Source organism: Ahaetulla prasina, chromosome 1 (assembly GCF_028640845.1).
Source record: "Ahaetulla prasina isolate Xishuangbanna chromosome 1, ASM2864084v1, whole genome shotgun sequence".
Classification (NCBI taxonomy): domain Eukaryota; kingdom Metazoa; phylum Chordata; class Lepidosauria; order Squamata; family Colubridae; genus Ahaetulla; species Ahaetulla prasina.
The window spans coordinates 2,641,225-2,662,331 of record NC_080539.1 but is presented as its reverse complement, the minus strand read 5'-3'; the positions used below and the strand labels follow the sequence as shown (position 1 = coordinate 2,662,331).

Here is a 21,107-nt window from a genome sequence, read left to right as displayed (position 1 = left end):
CTCTTAGGAAAAATACTGTTTGGTCTTGGGGAAAGTCAGAAAATAGGGCTTTTGAAGCAGTAAAGAACCTGCTCTCAAGTGATAGCCTGCTCATCCAATATCACAACTCATTACCCCTAGTGCTGGTTTATGCCTCCTTATGGGGTGGGGCTGTACTCAGCCATAGACTTCCAAACGGCACAGAAGCCCCTATAGCTCTACTCTAGAACGATGTCCTCCCAGAGAGGAACTACAGCCAATTAGATAAAGAAGCACTAGCCATTGTGTCAGGGGTCAAAAATTCCAAGTATGTCTTTGGGCGGAATTTTGAAATCGTGACTGACCACAGACCGCTACTAGGATACTGGCTGGCGATCACCAACGCCTGTGGCACTTTCGCCACGCTTGACCCGATGGACTATATTCAGCCGCTATTCGCAAGCTGCAGCATCGACCAGGAAAAGAAGTGGGGCATGCAGACGCTGCCGATGCCCACTACCAGGGGCAACCGAAGACCCCACCCGGGACGCCATCCTACTTATTGACTCTTGACTCTGGCCCAGTCACATCTAAGGAAGTGGCTCGGCATCATACCGACATTGTGTTAAGGACTGTACCGGTTGGGTACAGAGAGGGTGGCCGCTGCGCCGGGCTTAACGGTTCAAAGAATTTGTTAAAAACGAGATGAGCTCTCGGCTCAAGGGGTGTCTGTTATGGGGTGATCGTGTAATAATTCCTGATAAATTAAGGGAAAGGTATTGGACCTCCTCCACGAGGGTCACCCAGGGATCGTAAGGATGAAGGGTTAGCTAGAAGCTATGTGTGGTGGCCACTCATGGACGCAGAGATTGCTGAGAGGGTAGGGAAATGCCAGGCTTGCCAAGAGTCCAGACCTCTACCCCAACGGCCCCAGTCAGGAATGGGAAAACCCCAAGGGCCCTGGTCAAGAATCCACATTGATTTTGCTGGCCCTTCCACGCCAAACGCTTCCTAGTGGTTGTTGATGCATTCTCTAAATGGTTGGAGATCATACTCATGAAATCCACTACGGCCGAAGCAGTAATCGCAGCCCCGCGCCACCTATTTGCAACTCACGGGTTGCCGGACACTCTGGTGTCCGACAATGGGCCCCAATTCACGGCAGCCCAGTTTGAAGAATACCTGGCAGAGGAGGCATCCGACATGCCCTCTCTGCGCCTTTCCACCCCGCGCCGAATGGTTTTGCAGAGCGTTCCGTCCGGAGCGCTAAGGAGGCATTGTCCAGGCTCAAGCCAGGTGACTGGCAAACAAAGATAGACTTTTCCTAGCTGTCCAGCACAGAACCCCAAGCACGGCCACCGGAAAAGCCCAGCCGAATTACTAATGGGACGGAAACCCGTGCCCACTTGACTGCTTGAATCCCCATTACACACCAGAGGGTTACAAGGGGAACTAGAAAAGACAAGGAAATGAGCATAGGCGATCGGGTGTGGGCCCGAAACTATGGGGACGGCCCTAGTTGGTTCGAGGACAAATAATAAAGATAACCGCCCAAAATCATACGTGGTAGAGCTACCAGACAACCGAGTGTGGAGGCGCCACATAGATCAGATAAGGAAACGAATAACTGATCAAACCAACCAAATGAAACAGATCATGACCAATACCAATTTGAATCACAGCTGACAATGACCCGGGAGGCGCAAGACTTAGCTGAGGTCCCAGAGTTCCAGCGACGCCATCAGGTTCCCGAGGGAAACAGCAGGGAAATTCAAAGTAATCCAAGGCCGGATGGCCAAGAAAAGAGTCAATAATAATCCGGAGCCCGATGGCTCAGAGAAAGAGCTGGGAGGAGAAACAGCCCTCCGACCAGCTCAAAACACCACCCAGAACTGAACCGCGAGGTCAGAAAGGACTAGGAGACGCCCAGGTTATTTGCGTGACTACGTCGAAAAATAACATGTAAATAAGTATGTAAATAGAGGCAAAGTGTTTTCTGGGAGGGGAGGAGTGTTATGTATTCATGTTTGTACCTTTAAATATTTGAGCGGGAAATCAGCACGTTGCTGATTGGACGAAGCCTCCAGCAGAACTGTATAAAAGGAGAGGTTTTTCCCCCAGCCTGTTGCTGGGTTCACCCTATATTAAAGAGCTGTTGTCACTACCCTGGTCTCCAGCCTCGTTACTTCCCGAACTTAACACTTCCTGCTTCTATTTTCCCATTTTTATTAACATTTCCTATTAATATTCCCGTGGATATGGTAATGTGACCCACTATTTTATTTATTTATTTGTTTGTTTAAATCTATAATATTTCTAAAGGATTCAGGCAGTAGAAAGTCAATTAGTACATTAAAATTAGTTTGAAAATTTCATTGGTTGAAGACTTAAAACCAATAAATTATTAAAACCCCATTAGCCAGTCTGATAACATTATTCCTATTAATTAGTATATGTTTGTAAGGTCATTATGTGCCTCTTTACTTCCTGCTTGGCTTTAAATTTTGTCCACACAGACACAAACACAGATCATCTTGGTCCTGTCCTCAGATGCTCTTGTTTAACTCACCAGCTTCTCTTCTTAAGGCAGAAATTTTATCTGGCTGGTCCTTCTAATTCATCAGATCAACCTATTGTTAGAGTATTCAACTAGAATATTTAAATTTTGCTGGAATTCTCAAGACATTATAATTGAAAACTGTTTTATTCCAAAGTGTGCTTAGAATAGAATAGAATAGAATAGAATAGAATAGAATAGAATAGAATAGAATAGAATAGAATAGAATAGAATAGAATTTTTATTGGCCAAGTGTGATTGGACACACAAGGAATTTGTCTTGGTGCATATGCCTCAGTGTACATAAAGAAAAGATCGCTCATCAAGAATACATAATACAATATATCAATATAAATCATAGGGTACAAAAAGTCATAGTCATAAGTGGAAGAGATTGGTGATGGAACGATGAAGATTAATAGTAGCAGATTCAGTAAATAGTTTGACAGTGTTGAGGGAATTATTTGTTTAGCAGAGTGATGGCCTTTGGGAAAAACTGTTCTTGTGTCTAGTTGTTCTGGTGTGCAGTGCTCTATGCGTTTTGAGGGTAGGAGTTGAAACAGTTTATGTCCAGGATGAGGATCTGTAAATATTTTCACGGCCCTCTTGATTCGTGCAGTATACAGGTCCTCAATGGAAGGCAGGTTGGTAGCAATTATTTTTTCTGCAGTTCTAATTATCCTCTGAAGTCTGTGTCTTTGTTGGGTTGCAGAACCAAACCAGACAGTTATAGAGGTGCAAATGACAGACTCAATAATTCCTCTGTAGAACTGATCAGCAGCCCTTGGGCAGTTTGAGCTTGAGTTGAGAAAGAACATTCTTTGTTGTCCTTTTTAATGATGTTTTGATGTTAGCTGTCCATTTAGATCTTATATATGATAGAACCTAGAAATTTGAAGGTTTCTCCTAGAAATTTGAAGGTTTCACTGTTGATACTGTGTTGTCAAGTATTGTGAGAGGTGGAAGTATGGAAGGGTTTTTCCTAAAGTCTACCACCATTTCTACAGTTTTGTGTATGTTCAGTTCCAGATTGTTTTGGTTGCACCACAAGGCTAGTCTTTCGACCTCTCGCCTATATGGATTCGCCATTGTCTCGAATGAGACCAATCACTGTTGTGTCATCTGCGAACTTCAGTAGTTTAACAGATGGATGGGTGGAGATGCAGTCATTGGTATACAGAGAGAAGTGGGAGAGCACACAGCCTTCAGTGGTATTCAGCAGTTGCATATTAGAACTTGTTAACTTTCTACAGTTCAGAACCGGTTGTTGGAAGAAATCTTATTTTGTTTTTTCCCCACTTTACAGGGCTAATCCTGTAAGGAACTGAAACGTTCTGGTATTGTTTCTAGCCTAATTTTTATCGCCCTGCTTACAGAAACTGCCTCTCTGATTAACCCTTGTTACATTGTAACAGCTAAGGCAAAGTGCCCATCGACATGAGTGGCATTTTAGTCTGTTGGACATGACCCTAGCCAGTCACCCAGCTGGTCATTAGCAAAGAATTGTTAAATTATTTGAAACCACTGCTTCTGTGCTAATTGTACAGGTATCTGATGTGATCCTGCTTAGCTTCACCTGCTGCTTCCTGTTTGTTAGGAAGCTTGTGATCCACTTACAAGTCTGTTCAGGTACCTGTAGCTGGTTTAGCTTAGTTAGAAGAGTGTCTGGAATAATGGTATTGAATGTTGAGCTAAAGTCTACAAAGAGGACCCTTGTATAGGTCTTTGGAGACTCAAGATGTTGTAGGATGTAGTGCAGAGCCATATTAACAGCATCATCTGTTGATCTATTTGCTCGGTATGCAAATTGCAAGGGGTCTAACAGCGGATCCGTGATGCTTAGCCAGAAAACCTTTCCATGCTCACCCAAATAGTCCAGCTGCCCTCCGTAATTGCAGCAGATGAGCAGTGCAACCCCTCCTATCCATTCTATTTTTTTTAATATGCCTGTGAACCGCCCTGAGTCCTATGGGAGATGGTGCGGTATAAAAGTATAAAAATAAATAAATAAATAAATATTTGCCCTCTTCACCTGTCTGCTCACTTTGGTCCTGTGTTCCCATTTCTCAGAATTTAAAGAACATAGGCTGAAGGACCTTGAAGTCTTCTAGCCATTCCAATCATAACAAGACTTGTGGACTTCAACCCAAGCAATGGCTGAGAATTCTGGAATTGAAGTCCAAGTCTGGTTGCAAGGTTGAACTGTTTAGTAACTCTCTAAAGCAGGAGAATACTTACCATATAGTCTCTTCTTAAAACCTCCAGTGATGGAGCAGGAGCACCCACAACTTCTGGTGACAAGTTGTTCCACTGGTTAATCGTCCTCACTGTCAGGAACTTTCTCCTTAATTCTACATTGCTTCGCTCCTTGATGAGTTTCCATCCACCTTTCTTCCTTCCTTCCTTCCCTGCCTTTGTCTTCCTTCCTTTCCTTTCCTTCTTGTCTTCCTTCCTCTTCCTTTCCTTGTCTTCCTTCCTTTCCTTCCTTGTCTTCCTTCCTTCCTTCCTTCCTTCCTTCCTTCCTTCCTTCCTTCCTGTCTTCCTTCCTTTCCTTCCTTGTCTTCCTTCCTTCCTTCCTTCCTTCCTTGTCTTCCTTCCTTTCCTTCCTTGTCTTCCTTCCTTTCTTCCTTGTCTTCCTTCCTCCTTCCTTCCTTCCTTCCTTCCTTGTCTTCCTTCCTTCCTTCCTTGTCTTCCTTCCTTCTTTCCTTTCCATTCCTTCCTTCCTTGTCTTCCTTCCTTCCTTCCTTCCTTCCTGTCTTCCTTCCTTTCCTTTCCTTCCTTCCTTTCTTTGTCTCCTCCTTCCTTTTTTCCTTCCTTCCTTTTCCCTGTCTTCCTTTCCTTTCCTTTCCTTTCCTTTCCTTTCCTTTCCTTCCCTTCCCTTGTCTTCCTTTCCTTTCCTTTCCTTCCCTTGTCTTCCTTTCCTTTCCTTCCCTTCCCTTGTCTTCCTTTCCTTTCCTTTCCTTCCCTTGTCTTCCTTTCCTTTCCTTCCCTTCCCTTTTCTTTCCTTTCTTCTCCTTTCCCTCATCTTGACTTGTCTTGCCTTGTCTTCTTTCCTTTCCTTTCCTCCTCCCCTTCCCCCTTTCCCTCCCCTTCCCTCATCCCTCTTTACAATCATTGGCATGGAAGGGACCATGGAAGTTTTCTAGTCCAACCCCAGCTCAAGTAGGAGACCCTATACCTGTGATGCAAACCTATGGCACACGGAGCCGTATCTGTGGGCACGTGAGGATTGCCCTAGCTCAGCTCCAGTGTGCCAGTCAGCTGATTTTCAGGCCCTCCGGTTCTCAAATGCTGTTTACTGCCTAGGGACTGAAGGCCTGTTTTTGCTGTCCCAGGCTCCAGAGCCTTCTAGAGCCTGGGAGGCAGAAACAGCCTACCTTCACCGCCAGCGCGTCACAGGGGAGACATGCCATTGAATTATGGGTGGGCACAGACCCGCCTCCGCTTTTTAAAAGGCTTTATTGTTCACGCCATTGCTATCCTATCCTCTTCACGTGATCAACTTTCGCGACCTTCCTGACAAGCAGACTTTCTTAACAACCGTGTCGCTAACTTAATAATCGCAATGCTCCACTTAGCAACGGTGGCAAGAAAGCTCGTAAAACGGGAGTAAAGCTCACTTAACACCTTTTTTTCACTTAGCAACCTAAGTTTTGGGCTCAGCTGTGGTCGTACGTCGAGGACTTCGCTGTATATCAGCAGACTTATTCATTAAAAAGACATGTTTGTTTACAGCTGCCGGACAGCCACCGCCAACCTCCCCCCCCCAAGCCGAGAAAACTTCTCTGCATCAGAAAAAAGATTGCAAAACTTATTTCTAGGATCATCGTGTCTCTCTCTTTCTCTCTCTCTCCCTTCCGTCTTCCCAATATTAAACCTTCCCCGGCTCTCGACGGTGGCCGATTATCAAAAGGATTGCCGGTTGTAATAACACCGCGGCGTATTTATCGGCAGCCTTAAAATCAGCTTGTAATCTCCAGGTGCAAAACGCTTGCCAGATAAGACGTTGTGTTTTGTCAGGAGGAGGAGAAATAAAAATATTTTAATTTCCCCCAAATTTTATTAAAAACGATGATGCTTCCGAAGATAGCGGGAACGGCGTTGTCCTCTTCGGCAACCGGCCAATGGGAAAACTTGTTATTTCTTGGTGGGGGGGGGGACCGAATGAGTCGGGGAGTAAGGGGAAGGCGCCCCCTTTTTTTTTCCTCTTTATTCTATTGGAATAATTCCTCAAAAGATGCTACAGGGTGGAAATCTTTTGTGAAGCCCCCCCACCCTTGTAAATTCCGTGGGTTGCAGGAACCTGGTTGGTTTTGAACTTTCCTGCTTTGTACCCCAGTTTTCTCTCTCTGTCTCTCGCCACCTATTGAAAGGTTTTGGAATTACAGGCAAGAACTATAACTCCCGCCTGGGAAATAAGGCGCTTATTTGTCAATCTTTTGTGAAGTGCCCCTCCCCTTTTAACTCTGAACTTTGTGGGTTGCAAGAACCTGGCTGGTTTTGAACCTCCCTGCTTTGTACCCCAATTCTCTCTCTCTCCTCTATTGAACTTCAGAATTACAGGCGAACTATAACTCCCGCCTGGGAAATTATTGTCAATCTTTTGTGAAGCGCCCGCTTTTAATTCTGAACTTTGTATTGCAAGAACCTGGTTTTGAACCTCCTGCTTTGTAAATTTAATTTTCTCTTCATTGAAATGTTTCGGAATTACTCTCAAGAACTATAACTCCCATCTGGGAAATAAGGCACTTATTTGCCAATCTTTTGTGAGGCGCCCCCCCCTCTTTTAACTCTGTGGGTTGCAAGAACCCCGCTGGTTTTGAACCTCCCTGCTTTGTACCCCAATTCTCTCTCTCCCTCCCCCTATTGAAACGTTTCAGAATTACAGACGAGAACTATAACTCCCGCCTGGGAAATGAGGCGCTGCACGTTCAACGAATGCTACGAACTTGGGGCCCAGCTTGGATTGAGCGGGTAGGAAAAAGAGATGGACCGGAGAGTCGAAATCTGCGACGACCGGATGGACTGAGAAAGCGTGGGCGTTAAAAGGGCCGAAGCCGAGTTGGCCAGACTGTCGCGATGCTTTAGCTTCTTGGCCATTTCGATCAAGGACAGGCAGGCGCACGCCCAGTTGTAAAGGTACTCTAACGGAGCCGAGCCGAACCTCCAGACCGCTTTCCGACGTGCACCTAGTTGGAAACACACACAGACACATGGCAGATTAGCTTCGATAGGCAGTCCTCGACTTATGACCGTTTGCTTGGCGCCGGTCCTGCTGTTCCTAAGCAAACGGTCGTAAACGGTCCAAGGAACCGCATGCTTTTCTTTCTCCTCCTCCCCGTCTCCTCTGCTTTTATTTATTTATTTATTTATTTATTTAATCAAATTTATATACCGCCCTATCTCCCGAAGGACTCAGGCATTTAAAAACACATAAATACAATATAAAAAACAATTAAAAAACTTATTCTAAAAAGCCCGTTAATTTAGAATTAAAAATATAGAATAAAACCCAATTTAAAACCGATTCCTTTGCTTTCCTCCCATTATTTTTCTTTGTATAGGTAGTCCTCGATTTGCAACGATTCCTTTAGCGACCGTTCAGAGTTACGACGGCCCTGAAGAAAGAGGACCATTTTTTCACACTTAACGACCGTTGCAGCATCCTCATGTTCACGTGATTTATATTCGGATGTTTCATAACTGACTCACATTTATGACGGTCGCCGTGTCCTGGTTGTGTCATGTGATCCCCTTTTGCGACCTTGGCCAAGCTGAGCCAAAGGGAAACCAGGTTCGCTTAACGACCGTGTGACTCACTTAACAACAGCAGTGGTTCATGTAAACAACCTTGGCATGAAAGGTCGTAAAATGGGGCAAAACTCACTTAACAAATGTCTTGCTTAATGACAGAAATGTTGGGCTCCATGTCCGGTCGTAAGTCGAGGACCCCCCATATTTCTATATTTTGTAATTTTGTTAGAGTAATAAAATTCCGCAAGGAAAGTTACAAACAACTGTGGTGAAAAAAGTGACTTACGACTGACTGGTCCTCGCACTTGGGACCGTTGCGGCATTTCCCACGGTCATGTGATCAAAAGCTGGGCGCTTGGCAACCGGACTGTATTTACGATGGTTGCAGTCCAGAGATCATGTGACTGACATTTGCGACTTGGGGGGCTGTTGGACTAGAACAGGGGTCTCACTTGAAGTTTGATGAGACTGTCCCACAGCAAAGCTGGCTGGGGAATTCTGGGAGTCGAAGTCCGCCAGGCTTAAAGTTGCCAGGGTTGGAGACCCCTGGACTAGAAGGCCTTCAAGGCCCCTTCCAACTCTTTTTTTAAATTCTTCAAAAGGATGCCAAAATGGGGACCAATCAGTGGTGGAATTCAGCCGGTTCAGACCAGTTCGGGCGAACCGGTGGTGGCGCTATGCTGTCCTATTTAGCCACGTTTTCTAAGCCACGTGCATGTGTGAAAGCCGCGCGTGCTCACATTTTCATTGTGCGGCGAACCGGTGGTAAAATTATATGAAACCCACTTCTGGAACAGTGGTGAAATGCAACCGGTTCTATCCGGCTCGGGCAAACCGGTAGCACCAGCGGCAGAAGGCTCCATCCCCCTGTCCTGTTTTTGATGCTCTGCGCATGCGCAGAAGGTCCGGTGCAGGCACAGAGGTGTCACGAGCGAAGCAAGTGAGCGCACACGTTCCCATTTGTGGACCGGTAGCGAAGGTAAGTGGATTTCACCCCTGTTCTGGGACCAGTCTTCTTCCGCGCGGATGATGTTCCACAGGGACGGAGCCACCACGGAGAAGGCCCTTCTTCTCGGTCCCACCAGATGGACCTCCTTAACGGAAGGGACCCATAACCTCCCCTGCTTTCCACGTCCGATGGCTTACTCTCACCTTGGAGGCAGCTGTACAGAACCTCCGGACGGACCTCCACGTAAGAAGCCGTTGGGTCGAAGTAGCAAATGTTTTCAATAAGTTCTCCGTCGAGTTTCTGCGGAAGACAAGAAGCCAAGACAGGGTCGTCGGGATCGAAGCCGGAAGGCCGGCGAAACAGGAGAGTCGGCTGTGGCGGATTTAGCCTCTCCCACCCTTACGTGTAAAATTGCAACGAGGGAAACAGGTCATCCTCGACTTACAACACTTCATTTAGTGGCCATTCGAAGTTAGAACGGCACTGAAAAAAGTGAGTTAGGGCCATTTTTGCACACTTACGAACATTGCAGCATCTAAACGGGGTGGGTGGGTGTCAAACTCGATTTCATGAGGGCCACATCAGGGTTGTATTTGACCTCGGGGGGGGGAGTGGGCATGGTTAGGGGGCGTGGCCAGCTTGGCGTCACTCATGTTGGGAGCGCCTGTGGCGGCCTGAGCACTCTGCCAGAGAAAACGGGCTCCTGAGCTCTGTTTTTGGCTGCATGTGGCCCTCCCGAGCTCTGTTTTCGCTGGCAGAGGCACCATGGGCCAGTTCTTCGGACTTTCCAGGGTGGCCCCGCAGGCCAGATCTAAACACCCCGTGGGCCGGATCTGAGCCCCAGGCCTTCAGTTGGACACCCCTGATCTAAACTTGTGATCATGTGAATTATGTGATCATAATTTGGAGGCTTGGACCATATCAGGGGTGAAATCCAGCAGGTTCTGACAGGTTCTGGAGAACCGGTAGCGGAAATATTGAGTAGTTCGGAGAACCGATAGCGGAAATTTTGACTTTGGAGAACTGGCAAATGCTACCTCTGGCTGGACCCAGAGTGGGGTGGGAATGGGGATTTTGCAGTATCCTTCCCCAGGGGTGAAACGCTCCCAGTTTGGCTGAACCAGCAGCGATGGTGGCCGGTGGTTTGGAGAACCAGTAGCGATAGTGGCATGAGGCTCTGCCCACCCGCCCGGTCGTCGTTACTTCCTGGTTTTAACCAGGAAGAATTTGCACATGTTTAGAAAATTGGTACACACACGTAACACATGCGGGGGATGCGTGCACTTCTGAACCGGTTGGGAAGGTGAGTAGATTTCACCCCTGATCCTTCTCCTTCCATGCCAACCAAGCCACGCCCACCAAGACACGCCATGCTCACCAAGCCACGCCCACAGAACTGGTAGTAAAAAAAAATTGAATTTCACCACTGGACCATTTATCACCACTGGGTAAGGTTTCATGGATCTGGGAAAAGCTTACATCTTTTGCAGCTACGCAAAGATTCTAAGCTAAGCTCTCACTTGACTCCTCCTTCCAACCTGGCTGGCTGTTTCCCAATGTCAAACCTGTAGGGTTCCCCCAAACACCCCTTTTTGTTCCTCGTTCCCTGGCGGTGCAATTTCTCACCTGTATGCAGGTGCTCCAACGCTCCACCTCCTCTGTGCCGGCCCACTGCGGGTATAAAATAAGCACCACGCATTTCAAGATGATGTGGACGAGGGCCGGCGGTTTCTCCATGGATCGGATGTCGCCAAAGGAGGTCCAGGGGTCAAGGTTCCAGATGCAGTTTTGCAGGTCCTGCAGCAAGAAGCGGTAGAAGAGGACGCCTCCGCGCCGCCAATCCCCAACATATTCTGCCTCTGCAACCATAAACCGGGATTTTAAAGAAGGCTGTTCAGAGGCTTCAAATAAAGACATTTGAGATGGGTGGACTTCCACTCCTAGAATCCCCCAGCCAGCTTGCTTTAAGAGGGGTGGACTTCCACTCCCAGAATCCCCCAACCAGCCATGCTTTAAGAGGGGTGGACTTCCACTCCCAGAATTCCCCAACCAGCTTGCTTTAAGAGGGGAAGACTTCCACTCCCAGAATTCCCCAGCCAGCATGCTTGAAGAGGGGTAGGCTTCAACTCCCAGAATTCCCCAGCCAGCTATGCTTTAAGAGGGGTGGACTTCCACTCTCAGAATTCCCCAGCCAGCCTGCTTTAAGAGGCGAGGACTTCCACTCCCAGAATTCCCCAGCCAGCCTGCTTTAAAAGGAGTGGACTTCCACTCCCAGAATCCCCCAGCCAGCCTGCTTTAAGAGGGGTGGACTTCCACTCCCAGAATCCCCCAGCCAGCCTGCTTTAAGAGGGGAAGACTTCCACTCCCAGAATTCCCCAGCCAGCCTGCTTTAAGAGGGGAGGACTTCCACTCCCAGAATTCCCCAGCCAGCTATGCTTTAAGATGGGTGGACTTCCACTCGCAGAATTCCCCAGCCAGCAATGCTTTAAAAGGGGTGGACTTCCTCTCCCAGAATTCCCCAGCCAGACTCCTTTAAGAAGGGTTGGAAAAGAATTTGCCTTTTTAGTGGATGAGCTTAAGAAACATCAGATATATTTTAGATGGGAGGTTCCAGCTGGTTTAACAGTGAATTATAAAGGAAGAAAGTATTTTCTCAATACAGTTTGTAAAGCACGAGATTTCTACACTAATGTATTAAAGATTGGGAACTCTTTATTAATAGATGTTAAGTTGAATGGTGAATAGATGGTGGAAAATGTGTAAGACAGAAGGGGAAGGAGAATATTTAATTCTATTATATATGATTATGATTAATTTTTGTAAATGATTTATTCTGGATATAAAGGTGTAATTTTAGGGGTACTATTTGATATATTTCAGGGATATAAAGGAATAGGAAGATGGAATATTGTTTAACTTTGGAGGATAGATAGTAAAATTTAGGAATTTGGATTCAATATTATATTTAAGAGATGGATGTAATGTTGTTATATGGCTAATTAGAATTTAATTGTTATAATAGATATATTTTGGATGTTATAGGTGTAATTTTAATAATGTTATTTGATATAAGCAAGGTAAAGTGAAGATTTTAATTATTATAATTGATATATTGGATATTTGTAATATTATTTGATGTATATAAATGTCAAATGTGAAAAGATGGACTATTGTTTACCCTTGAAGGTTGGACAGAAAAATTTAAGAAATTAAGTTGGAAATATGAACTATTTTTGAGAGACTGCTTAAGGAAGAAAGACATTTTAGAAGAACCCTTGGTGAATATTGGAAGATGGAACGTTGTTTTGATATTGATTGATGAAGGTTGGATATTAAAAACTATGTACTTTATTCAAGAACAAACACTAACACAATCGGAAATTTCTGAGAACTCTAGGAGTGGAATGGTCTGATATATAATGGATTGGAAGAAATGTATTTTCTTTGTTTCTGGAAGGGGAGTTGAGGTTTTAAGGAGTGACTATGGATTATGATTTGTGTTATATTTTAATTTTTGTTGTTAGTTTTATACCCTGTATTCGGTTCTGGAAGTCCTGGGGTGGGGAGGAAGGAAGGGAGGGGAGGGGATGAGGGTAGAAAATGGATTGATGGTTAATGTACAAAGATGATTGAAGATGTATAATTAATGTAAGATCAGAGCTGCCTGGCTACCACTTCAGAATGATGGGAAAGAAGGAAGGAAGGAAAGGAGGAAGGAAGGAAGGAAGGAAGGAAGGAAGGAAGAGGGATAGAAGAGGGAGAAGAAAGGAGTAGGGAGGAAGGAGGAGATAAGAGAGGGGGAGGATGGTTGTGGAAAGTAGAAGAAGGTAGAGAAGGGAAGAGAGTTAAAGGAAGGGGGTGGTGACCGGGCAGGCCCGATTAATTGTATATGATGGTACATTAAATATGTTATTGGATATGAATGTTAAAATAAAACTTAAAAAAAAAAAGAAGGGTTGACTTCCACTCCCAGAATCCCCCAGCCAGCCTGCTTTAAGATGTTAGACCAATTAATCAGTGGAACAACTTGCCTCCAGAAGTTATGAATGCTCTAACGTGAGAAGTTTTTAGGAAGAGATTGAACAGCCATTTGCCTGAAATAGTCTAGAAGGCACCCTGGAGGTCTTCTAGTCCAATCCGCTGCTCAAGCAGGAGACCCAAGACCATTTTAGACAAATGTTTGTTGAATCTATTCTTAAAAATCTCCAGAGATGGAGAAGGAAGGAAGGAAAGGAAAGGAAAGGAAAGGAAAGGGAAGGGAAGGAAAGGAAAGGAAAGGAAAGAAAGAAGGAAGGAAGGAAGGAAGGAAGGAAGGAAGGAAGGAAGGAAGGAAGGAAGGAAGGAAGGAAGGAAGGAAGGAAGGAAGGAAAGAAGGAAGGAAGGAAGGAAGGAAGGAAGGAAGGAAGGAAGGAAAGGAAAAGAATGGAAAGGAAGGAAAGGAAAGGAAAGGAAAGGAAAGGAGGAAGGAAGGAAGGAAGGAAGGAAGGAAGGAAGGAAGGAAGGAAGGAAGGAAGGAAGGAAGGAAGGAAGGAAGGATGGATAACAGAATAACCAAGTTGGAAGTGACCTGGAAGGTCTTTTAGTGCAAGGGTCTCCAACCTTGGCAACTTTAAGCCTTGAGGACTTCAGCTCCCAGAATTCCACAGCCAGCAAAGCAAAGCAAAGCAAAGCAAAGGAATTCTGGGAGTTGAAGTCCTCCAGGCTTAAAGTTGCCAAGGTTGGAGACCCCTGTTCTAGTGTAACCTCCTGCTCAAGCAAAGCCTCACATCTCCAGGACGGCCGATACAGGTGAAGAGGTTATAGTTCACCCAACGTGCCACATACCCAAGACGTAATATGGTTCCAGATCTCCGGAATCCTCTTTCAGGATCTCGTGGGTGGCGGCTTGGGCCATCTTCAGCATCTTCTGCAGGTCCTTGTGCGCGCAAGGCGACAGCTGCTGCCTGGGTCCAAGGTTGAGATCCAGCACCATGATAGCTTCACCGGCTGTGTTCCTCAGTGGCACCGCAACGTGGTTTTCCCCGTAGAGGCGTTGAGTGACCACCAGAGCACAGTCCACGCTCTTGAACAGGTAATCTCTGAAGCGCAAGGCAACACAAGGTTGGGGTGTCGAATAACCCACAAGTAGTCCTCGATTTACGACCACAAAAAGTTTCCTTCGCCGCAGGTAGTCCTCGACTTATGAGCCAAATATGTCTGTTGCTACGCGAGGCAGTTTTGCCCTGTTTTACGGCCATTCTTGCCACAGTTGTTAAGCGAATCACTGCATTTGTTAAGTGAACCTGGCTGCCCCCACTGTCTTTGCTGGTCAGAAGGTCACAAAAGGGGTTCACATGGCCCCAGGACTCTGCAACCGTCGTAAAACGTGAGTTGGTTGCCAAGCGTCTGAATTTTGACCACAGGGTTGTAAGCGTGAAAAATAGTCACAGGTCACCTTTTTCAGTGCCGTTATAAATCCGAACGGTCACTAAATGAACTGTCGTAAGTCGAGGACTAGCTGTACAGTTGGGGAGGTTCGTACAAACTCCTAAAACTTGTAGGCACATAGAGAGGGTCTTCTCAGGGTGCCGTCCGCCAAACAATGCCGGCTGGCGGCCCCCAGGGGCAGGGGCTTCTCTGTGGGAGCTCCTACGCTCTGGAACGAACTTCCCCCTGGATTACGTCAAGTGCCTGATCTTCGGACCTTTCGCCGTGAGCTGAAAACATATTTATTTATTCAAGCGGGACTGGCCTAATATTTTTAAATTTTAATTGGGGTTTTATCATTTTAGGGTTTGAAATTTTTAATTTTTAATTTTTAATACTGGCCATTTTTTCTAATTTGCTCGGTTTTAAATTGTTGTTTTAATTGTATATTTTTATATTTCTTATCTTTTGGCTGTACACCGCCCTGAGTCCCTTGGGAGAAGGGCGGTATAAAAATTTAATAAAACTAAACTAAACTAAACTAGGCACAGAATGAACGGGTTGGAAGGGACCCTGGAGATCATCTAACCCAACCCTCTGCCCAGAGTAGGACCTTCAACTACATTGCCTGTAGAGCCAGCTATGACCTCTACATGGGCCAGCCAGAAGTGGGATTTGGGGGATTCGTCGAACTGCACGGAATCTTAGCTAGAGGTTCTCCCGAACCCCTGCGAAACCCCCAGCAGCTCTCCCCTGGCAACAGGCTGACTCTGTAAACCGCTTGGAGAGGGCTGTAAAGTGAAGCAGTATATAAGTCTAAGTCAGGGAGTGTCCAAAATTGGCAACTTTAAGACTTGTGGACTTCAACTCCCAGCTGGCTTGAAGTCCACGAGTCTTAAAGTTGCCAAGTTTGGACACACCTGGTCTAAGTGCTATTGCTATTACCTGTGTCCTGTGCTTCTCATTTAGCAGCTAGCTAGCCTATAGGTAAAGTTCAGCAACCCTGACCCCTACTGGCCAAAATAGGTGCAGCATGTTCCCTTCACTTAGCCAACACTCCACAACAGGGGTCTCCAACCTTGGCCTCTTTAAGCCTGGCGGACCTCAGCTCCCAGAATTCCACAGCCAGCAAAGCAAAGCAAAGCAAAGCAAAGCTGGCTGAGGAATTCTGGGAGTTGAAGTCCGCAAGTCTTAAAAGGGCCTCTGGTGGCTCAGACTGGTAAGACAGTCTGTTATTAACAACAGCTGCTTGCAATTACTGCAGGTTCAAGTCCCACCGGGCCCAAGGTTGACTCAGCCTTCCATCCCTTATAAGGTAGGTAAAATGAGGACCCAGATTGTTGGGGGCAATAAGTTGACTTTGTATATAATATACAAATGGATGAAGACTATTGCTTAACACAGTGTAAGCCACCCTGAGTCTTCGGAGAAGGGCGGGATATAAATGCAAATAATAATAATAAAAAAAAGAGCCAAGTTTGCAGACCCCTGGCCTATACCATTACAGACAGGTGACTGTCCAGTCTTTTCTTAAAAGCCTCCAGTGATGAGAGTGGACAGCCATTTGTGCTTCCTTCAAGCACTGATGATGTTACCAACTTGGGTCATGAAACATCTGCAAGAAAACATCCAAGCTCAGAGAGCACCAAGGGCCCCACAATTGTTCTACTCCTCCTCCTCTGCCTCCTCTCCTCCTCCTCTTCCTTCTCCTCCTCCTCCTCCCCTTCCTTCCTTCCTTCCTTCCTTCCTCCTTTCCTAGCTTCTTTCCTTCCTCCCTCCCTCCCTTCTAGCACTGATGATGTTACCAACTTGGGTCATGAAACATCTGCAAGAAAACATCCAAGCTCAGAGAGCACCAAGGGCCCCACAATTGTTCTACTCCTCCTCCTCTGCCTCCTCTCCTCCTCTTCCTTCCTTCCTTCCTTCCTTCCTTCCTTCCTTCCTTCCTTCCTTCCTTCCTTCCTTCCTTCCTCCCGCCCTTCTAGCACTGATGACGTTACCAACTTGGGTCATGAAACATCTGCAAGAAAACATCCAAGCTCAGAGAGCACCCAAGACCCCAACAGTTCAATCCTGAGCTACAAAATATCCTTGTCTATTAGCAGCCCAAGTGCCCCTTTCCTCCACCCAACCTTCACATGCGGACCCCCAAAGCCCCCCACCCCTCTGGCTTACTTGAAGGCTTCTTCTTTCCTGGTGACTGTTGGGGCTGGTGGGGCATGGACTTCCACCTCCCCTTTCAAATCTGAGTCCAGGGCTTTGCGCAACTTGTAGTCGTGCATCTGGGAGAAAGGAAAGCATTCCTCAGTAGACTGTCCGAGGAAGGTAGATCTTGAAGTTCAATTAATGTAGAAGACTAAAGAAGTTGTGATTAGCAGGGGAAATTAAGTGAATGGTGGCAAGACTAAGATTTTGCTCTTGGCAGAATGTTTATGAAAGACAAAATTTAGAGGAAGGAAAAGGAAGGAAAGGAGGGAGGGAGGAAGGATAGCAGGGTAACTGAGTTGGAAGAACCTTGGAGGTCTTCTAGTCCAGGGGTCTCCAACCTTGGCAACTTTAAGACTTGTGGACTTTAACTCCCAGAATTCCAGCAAAGCTGGCTGAGGAACTCTGGGAGTTGAAGTCCACAAGTCTTAAAAGAGCCAAATTTGCAGACCCCTGAACTAAGGCAAGGGTCTCCAACCTTGGCAACTTTAAGACTTATGGATTTCAACTCCCAGAATTCCAGCAAAGCTGAGGAACTCTGGGAATTGAAGTCCACAAATCTTAAAAGTTGCCAAGTTGAAGACCCCTGTTCTAGTCCAACCCCTACTCAAGCAGGAGACCCTATACCAGCAGTTCTCAACCTGTGGGTCGGGACCCCGTTGGAGGTCAAATGACGATTTGCCAGGGGTCGCCTAAGACCATCGGAAATATGGGAAGTATACTTGCGAGTCGAAGAATCGCGCTCCAATGGTTGACTCCACAAGCCAGCTGCAGGCTCTTCAAATCGCTAGCTGAATTCGGCTTCAGGCGCGATGAATTAAAAAAGAGAGAAATCTTTGCTCTGATGTCTCCCTCTCAAGCCAGCTGCAATCGCTCCCAATCGCTAGCCTAATCTGGCTTCAGGCGCCATAAACTTAATAGGGGAGGAGTCTCCGCTTTAATGCCTCCGTCCTCAAGGCAATCGCAAGCAGTTCAGATCGCTAGCCAATATCTTTTACAAAAAGACACTGAATCTAAAAAATATCCAAGTAGCACATAAACTCTCTCTTCCTGAAACTATAGTATGCGACCTATCCCTTGACACTACTCTTCGATTCTTACTATGCTACAGAGCCCCCGACTATGACATTACCCACGCAAACATGCTAACCTCAATGCTAACATGGGCTACCTCTTGCCCATACCCTCTCATCTTCCTGGGTGACTTAAATCTACCTCTCATTAACTGGACAACTAATGAATGTTCAACTGACCCAATCCATACTACACTATACAACGCTGTTACAAACCTAGGTCTTGAACAACTTGTAACTAACAATACAAGACTCAACAACTGCCTTGACCTCATCTTCTGCAACAATCCAAACTCAATTTACGGACTACAAATTAAAGAACCTTTTTCAAACAGTGACCACTGCATGATTGATTTTGCCCTCAATATACGTCCATACTTAAATCGCCATAACACCAGAACTCCCAACTACAACTTCAAGAAAGCCAATTACGACCTTATAAACAACGATCTTTCATTTCTGAACTGGCAAAATCTGTTTGCAACCTGCATAACCGCTGATGACCTCTATAGAGTCTTCCTACTTGAAATCAATAGAGTCATTAAATTATATGTACCACGAATGACTACCATGTCCAAGAAAACAAACTACCCATATCAATAAAAAGCTTCAATCAAAAAAATCCTCTGAAAAGAAACAAAAAGGCTATGTTACAAACTTCAGAAACCGCTACAGAAACATATGCAACCAAATTAAAACTGAATGCACAAATTACCACACCAAGCAAGAAGAGAACCTTCTACGCACAAATTCCAATCGTGCCTTTTATAATTTTGTCAACAGTAAACTTAAAGATTCAAGATCCATCCCACCACTAAAAGATTCTAACAACAAAGAATGCAATGACGAAACAGTCAAAGCAAACCTCTTCAACATTTTCTTTGGCTCAGTTTTTGTTAACTCCGATAACACATATCCAACATTCCACAAACGAACCAGCAATGACTATGATGATTTAACTCATATAGATTTCACAGAAGACAACGTTGGTAAAGCTCTTCACAACTTAAAACCATCGCTTTCTATTGGACCTGATGGTCTATGTGCATATTTCTTAAAAAAACTTTCCATTAATATAGCTGAACCCCTAAGTATTATCTTTGATAAAGCTTTCACTACCAGTTCTCTTCCCAAACTTTGGTCACTAGCCACAGTCATCCCCATCTTCAAAAAGGAGACCCCAGCTTAGTCGAAAACTACAGACCGATCTCCCTTTGCTGGCCACCTGCAAAGTCATGGAATCTATCATCAATCAATCCATTACCTCACACTTAGAAACTAACAACCTACTCTCCAACAAACAATTTGGTTTCAGGAAAAGTTATCATGTAACTTACAACTTCTCCACTGCAAAAACATATGGACTTCAAATCTAGATCAAGGCAAATCAATAGATGCAATCTACATAGACTTCTGCAAAGCTTTTGACTCAGTAGTACACGATAAACTTCTCCTTAAACTAACATCCTATGGCATCTCAGGACCCCTCCACAAATGGATATCTGCTTTTCTGTCTAACAGACAACAAGTGGTCAAAATTGGCAATGCTTTATCAAATCCTGTTCCTGTCAAGAGTGGCGTTCCTCAAGGCAGCGCCCTTGGACCAACACTCTTTATTCTATACATTAATGATCTTTGTGACCATATCTCAAGTAATTGTGTTCTCTTTGCTGACGATGTCAAACTATTTAACACCACAGACAACACTTCTATCATTCAAAACGACCTTGACCATCTAACCGCTTGGTCTAAAATTGGCAGCTCCAAATTTCAACCAGCAAATGCTCAGTCTTACATATAGGAAAAAGAACTCTAAAACTAAGTACATACTAGATGGACATTACCTTACAGACGACCCCATCCCGTTAAAGACCTTGGAGTTTTCATGTCAAATGATCTAAGTGCCAAAGCCCACTGCAACTACATAGCAAAAAGCTCTAAGAGTTGTAAACCTAATTTTATGTAGCTTCTTTTCCAAAACACCACACTACTAACCAGAGCATATAAAACATTTGCTAGACCAATTCTAGAATACAGCTCACCTGTTTGGAACCTCACCACATCTCTGACATCAATACAATTGAACGTGTCCAGAAATATTTTACAAGAAGAGTTCTCCATTCCTCTGAAAACAACAAAATACCTTATCCCACTAGACTTGAAATCCTAGGCTTAGAAAACTTGGAACTCCGCCTTCTCGACAAGACCTAAGTTTAACTCACAGAATCATCTATTGTAATGTCCTTCCTGTCAAAGACTACTTCAACTTTAATTGCAATAATACAAGGGCAACCAATAGATTTAAACTTAATGTAAACCGCTTTAATCTAGATTGCAGAAAATATGACTTCTGCAACAGAATCATCAGTGCTTGGAATACTTTACCTGACTCTGTGGTCTCTTCCCATAATCCTAAAAGCTTTAACCAAAAACTTTCTACTATTGACCTCACCCCATTCCTAAGAGGACCATAAGGGGCGTGCATAAGCGCACAAACGTGCCTACCGTTCCTGTCCTATTGTTTTTCTTTTCTTCTTCCTATATATGTTTATATGTGTATATACTATATAATCTTTTTGTATGATGTTGTGACAAAATAAATAAATAAATAAATATGGCTTCAGGCACGATAAATTCAAAACGAAAATAATTTTACGGTTGGGGTTGCCACATCGTGGGGAATTGTATTAAAGGGGTCGCAGCACTATAAAGGTTGAGAACCACTGCCCTAAACCATTTCAGAGAAATGGTTGTCCAGTCTCTTCTTTAAACCTCTAGTGATGGAGAAGGAAGGAAGGAAGGAAGGAAGGAAGGAAGGAAAAGTAGGAAGAAGGGAAGAAAGGAAGAAAGGAAGGAAGGAAGAAGGGGGAGCAGTAGAAAGGAGAAGGAAAAAGAAGGAAGGAAAGACAGGGAAAGGAAAGAAAGAAAAGACAGATAAATGCATTAAAAAGTTTAAGATGTTTGAACAGTTGTGCTAAGGTCGTAGGTAGAATGGTGTTTACACCAATATGATCTTTAAATATATGTATTGTTATTATGATGCATATTTCCTTTTTTTAAAAACCTCTTCCCTTTCCTGCCTTGGGCTTATTTCTCTTCTCCTCCCTTCCTTGTTCAGAGTAACAGCGTTGGAAAGGACCTTGGAGGTCATCTAGTCCAACCCCTGCTCAAGCACTCCAGACCAACGGCTGTCCAGTCTCTTCTT

At 45.0% G+C, this 21,107-nt stretch overlaps 2 protein-coding genes across 2 annotated transcripts in view; both read right to left on the bottom strand.

Annotated features, from left to right (window-relative positions):
* Positions 1 to 21,107, bottom strand: part of NSRP1 (nuclear speckle splicing regulatory protein 1) — a 78,146-nt gene that overhangs the window by 47,955 nt on the left and 9,084 nt on the right. The window lies entirely within an intron of this gene.
* The window catches only part of EFCAB5 (EF-hand calcium binding domain 5), an 88,211-nt gene continuing 73,679 nt past the window's right edge, over positions 6,576 to 21,107 (bottom strand). The window contains 6 exon segments of the mRNA XM_058163975.1: positions 6,576 to 7,021; positions 7,341 to 7,704; positions 9,422 to 9,518; positions 10,845 to 11,077; positions 14,043 to 14,296; positions 16,800 to 16,906. Coding sequence (XP_058019958.1) covers positions 7,457 to 7,704; positions 9,422 to 9,518; positions 10,845 to 11,077; positions 14,043 to 14,296; positions 16,800 to 16,906 — 939 coding nt within the window. The 3' untranslated portion in view covers positions 6,576 to 7,021; positions 7,341 to 7,456.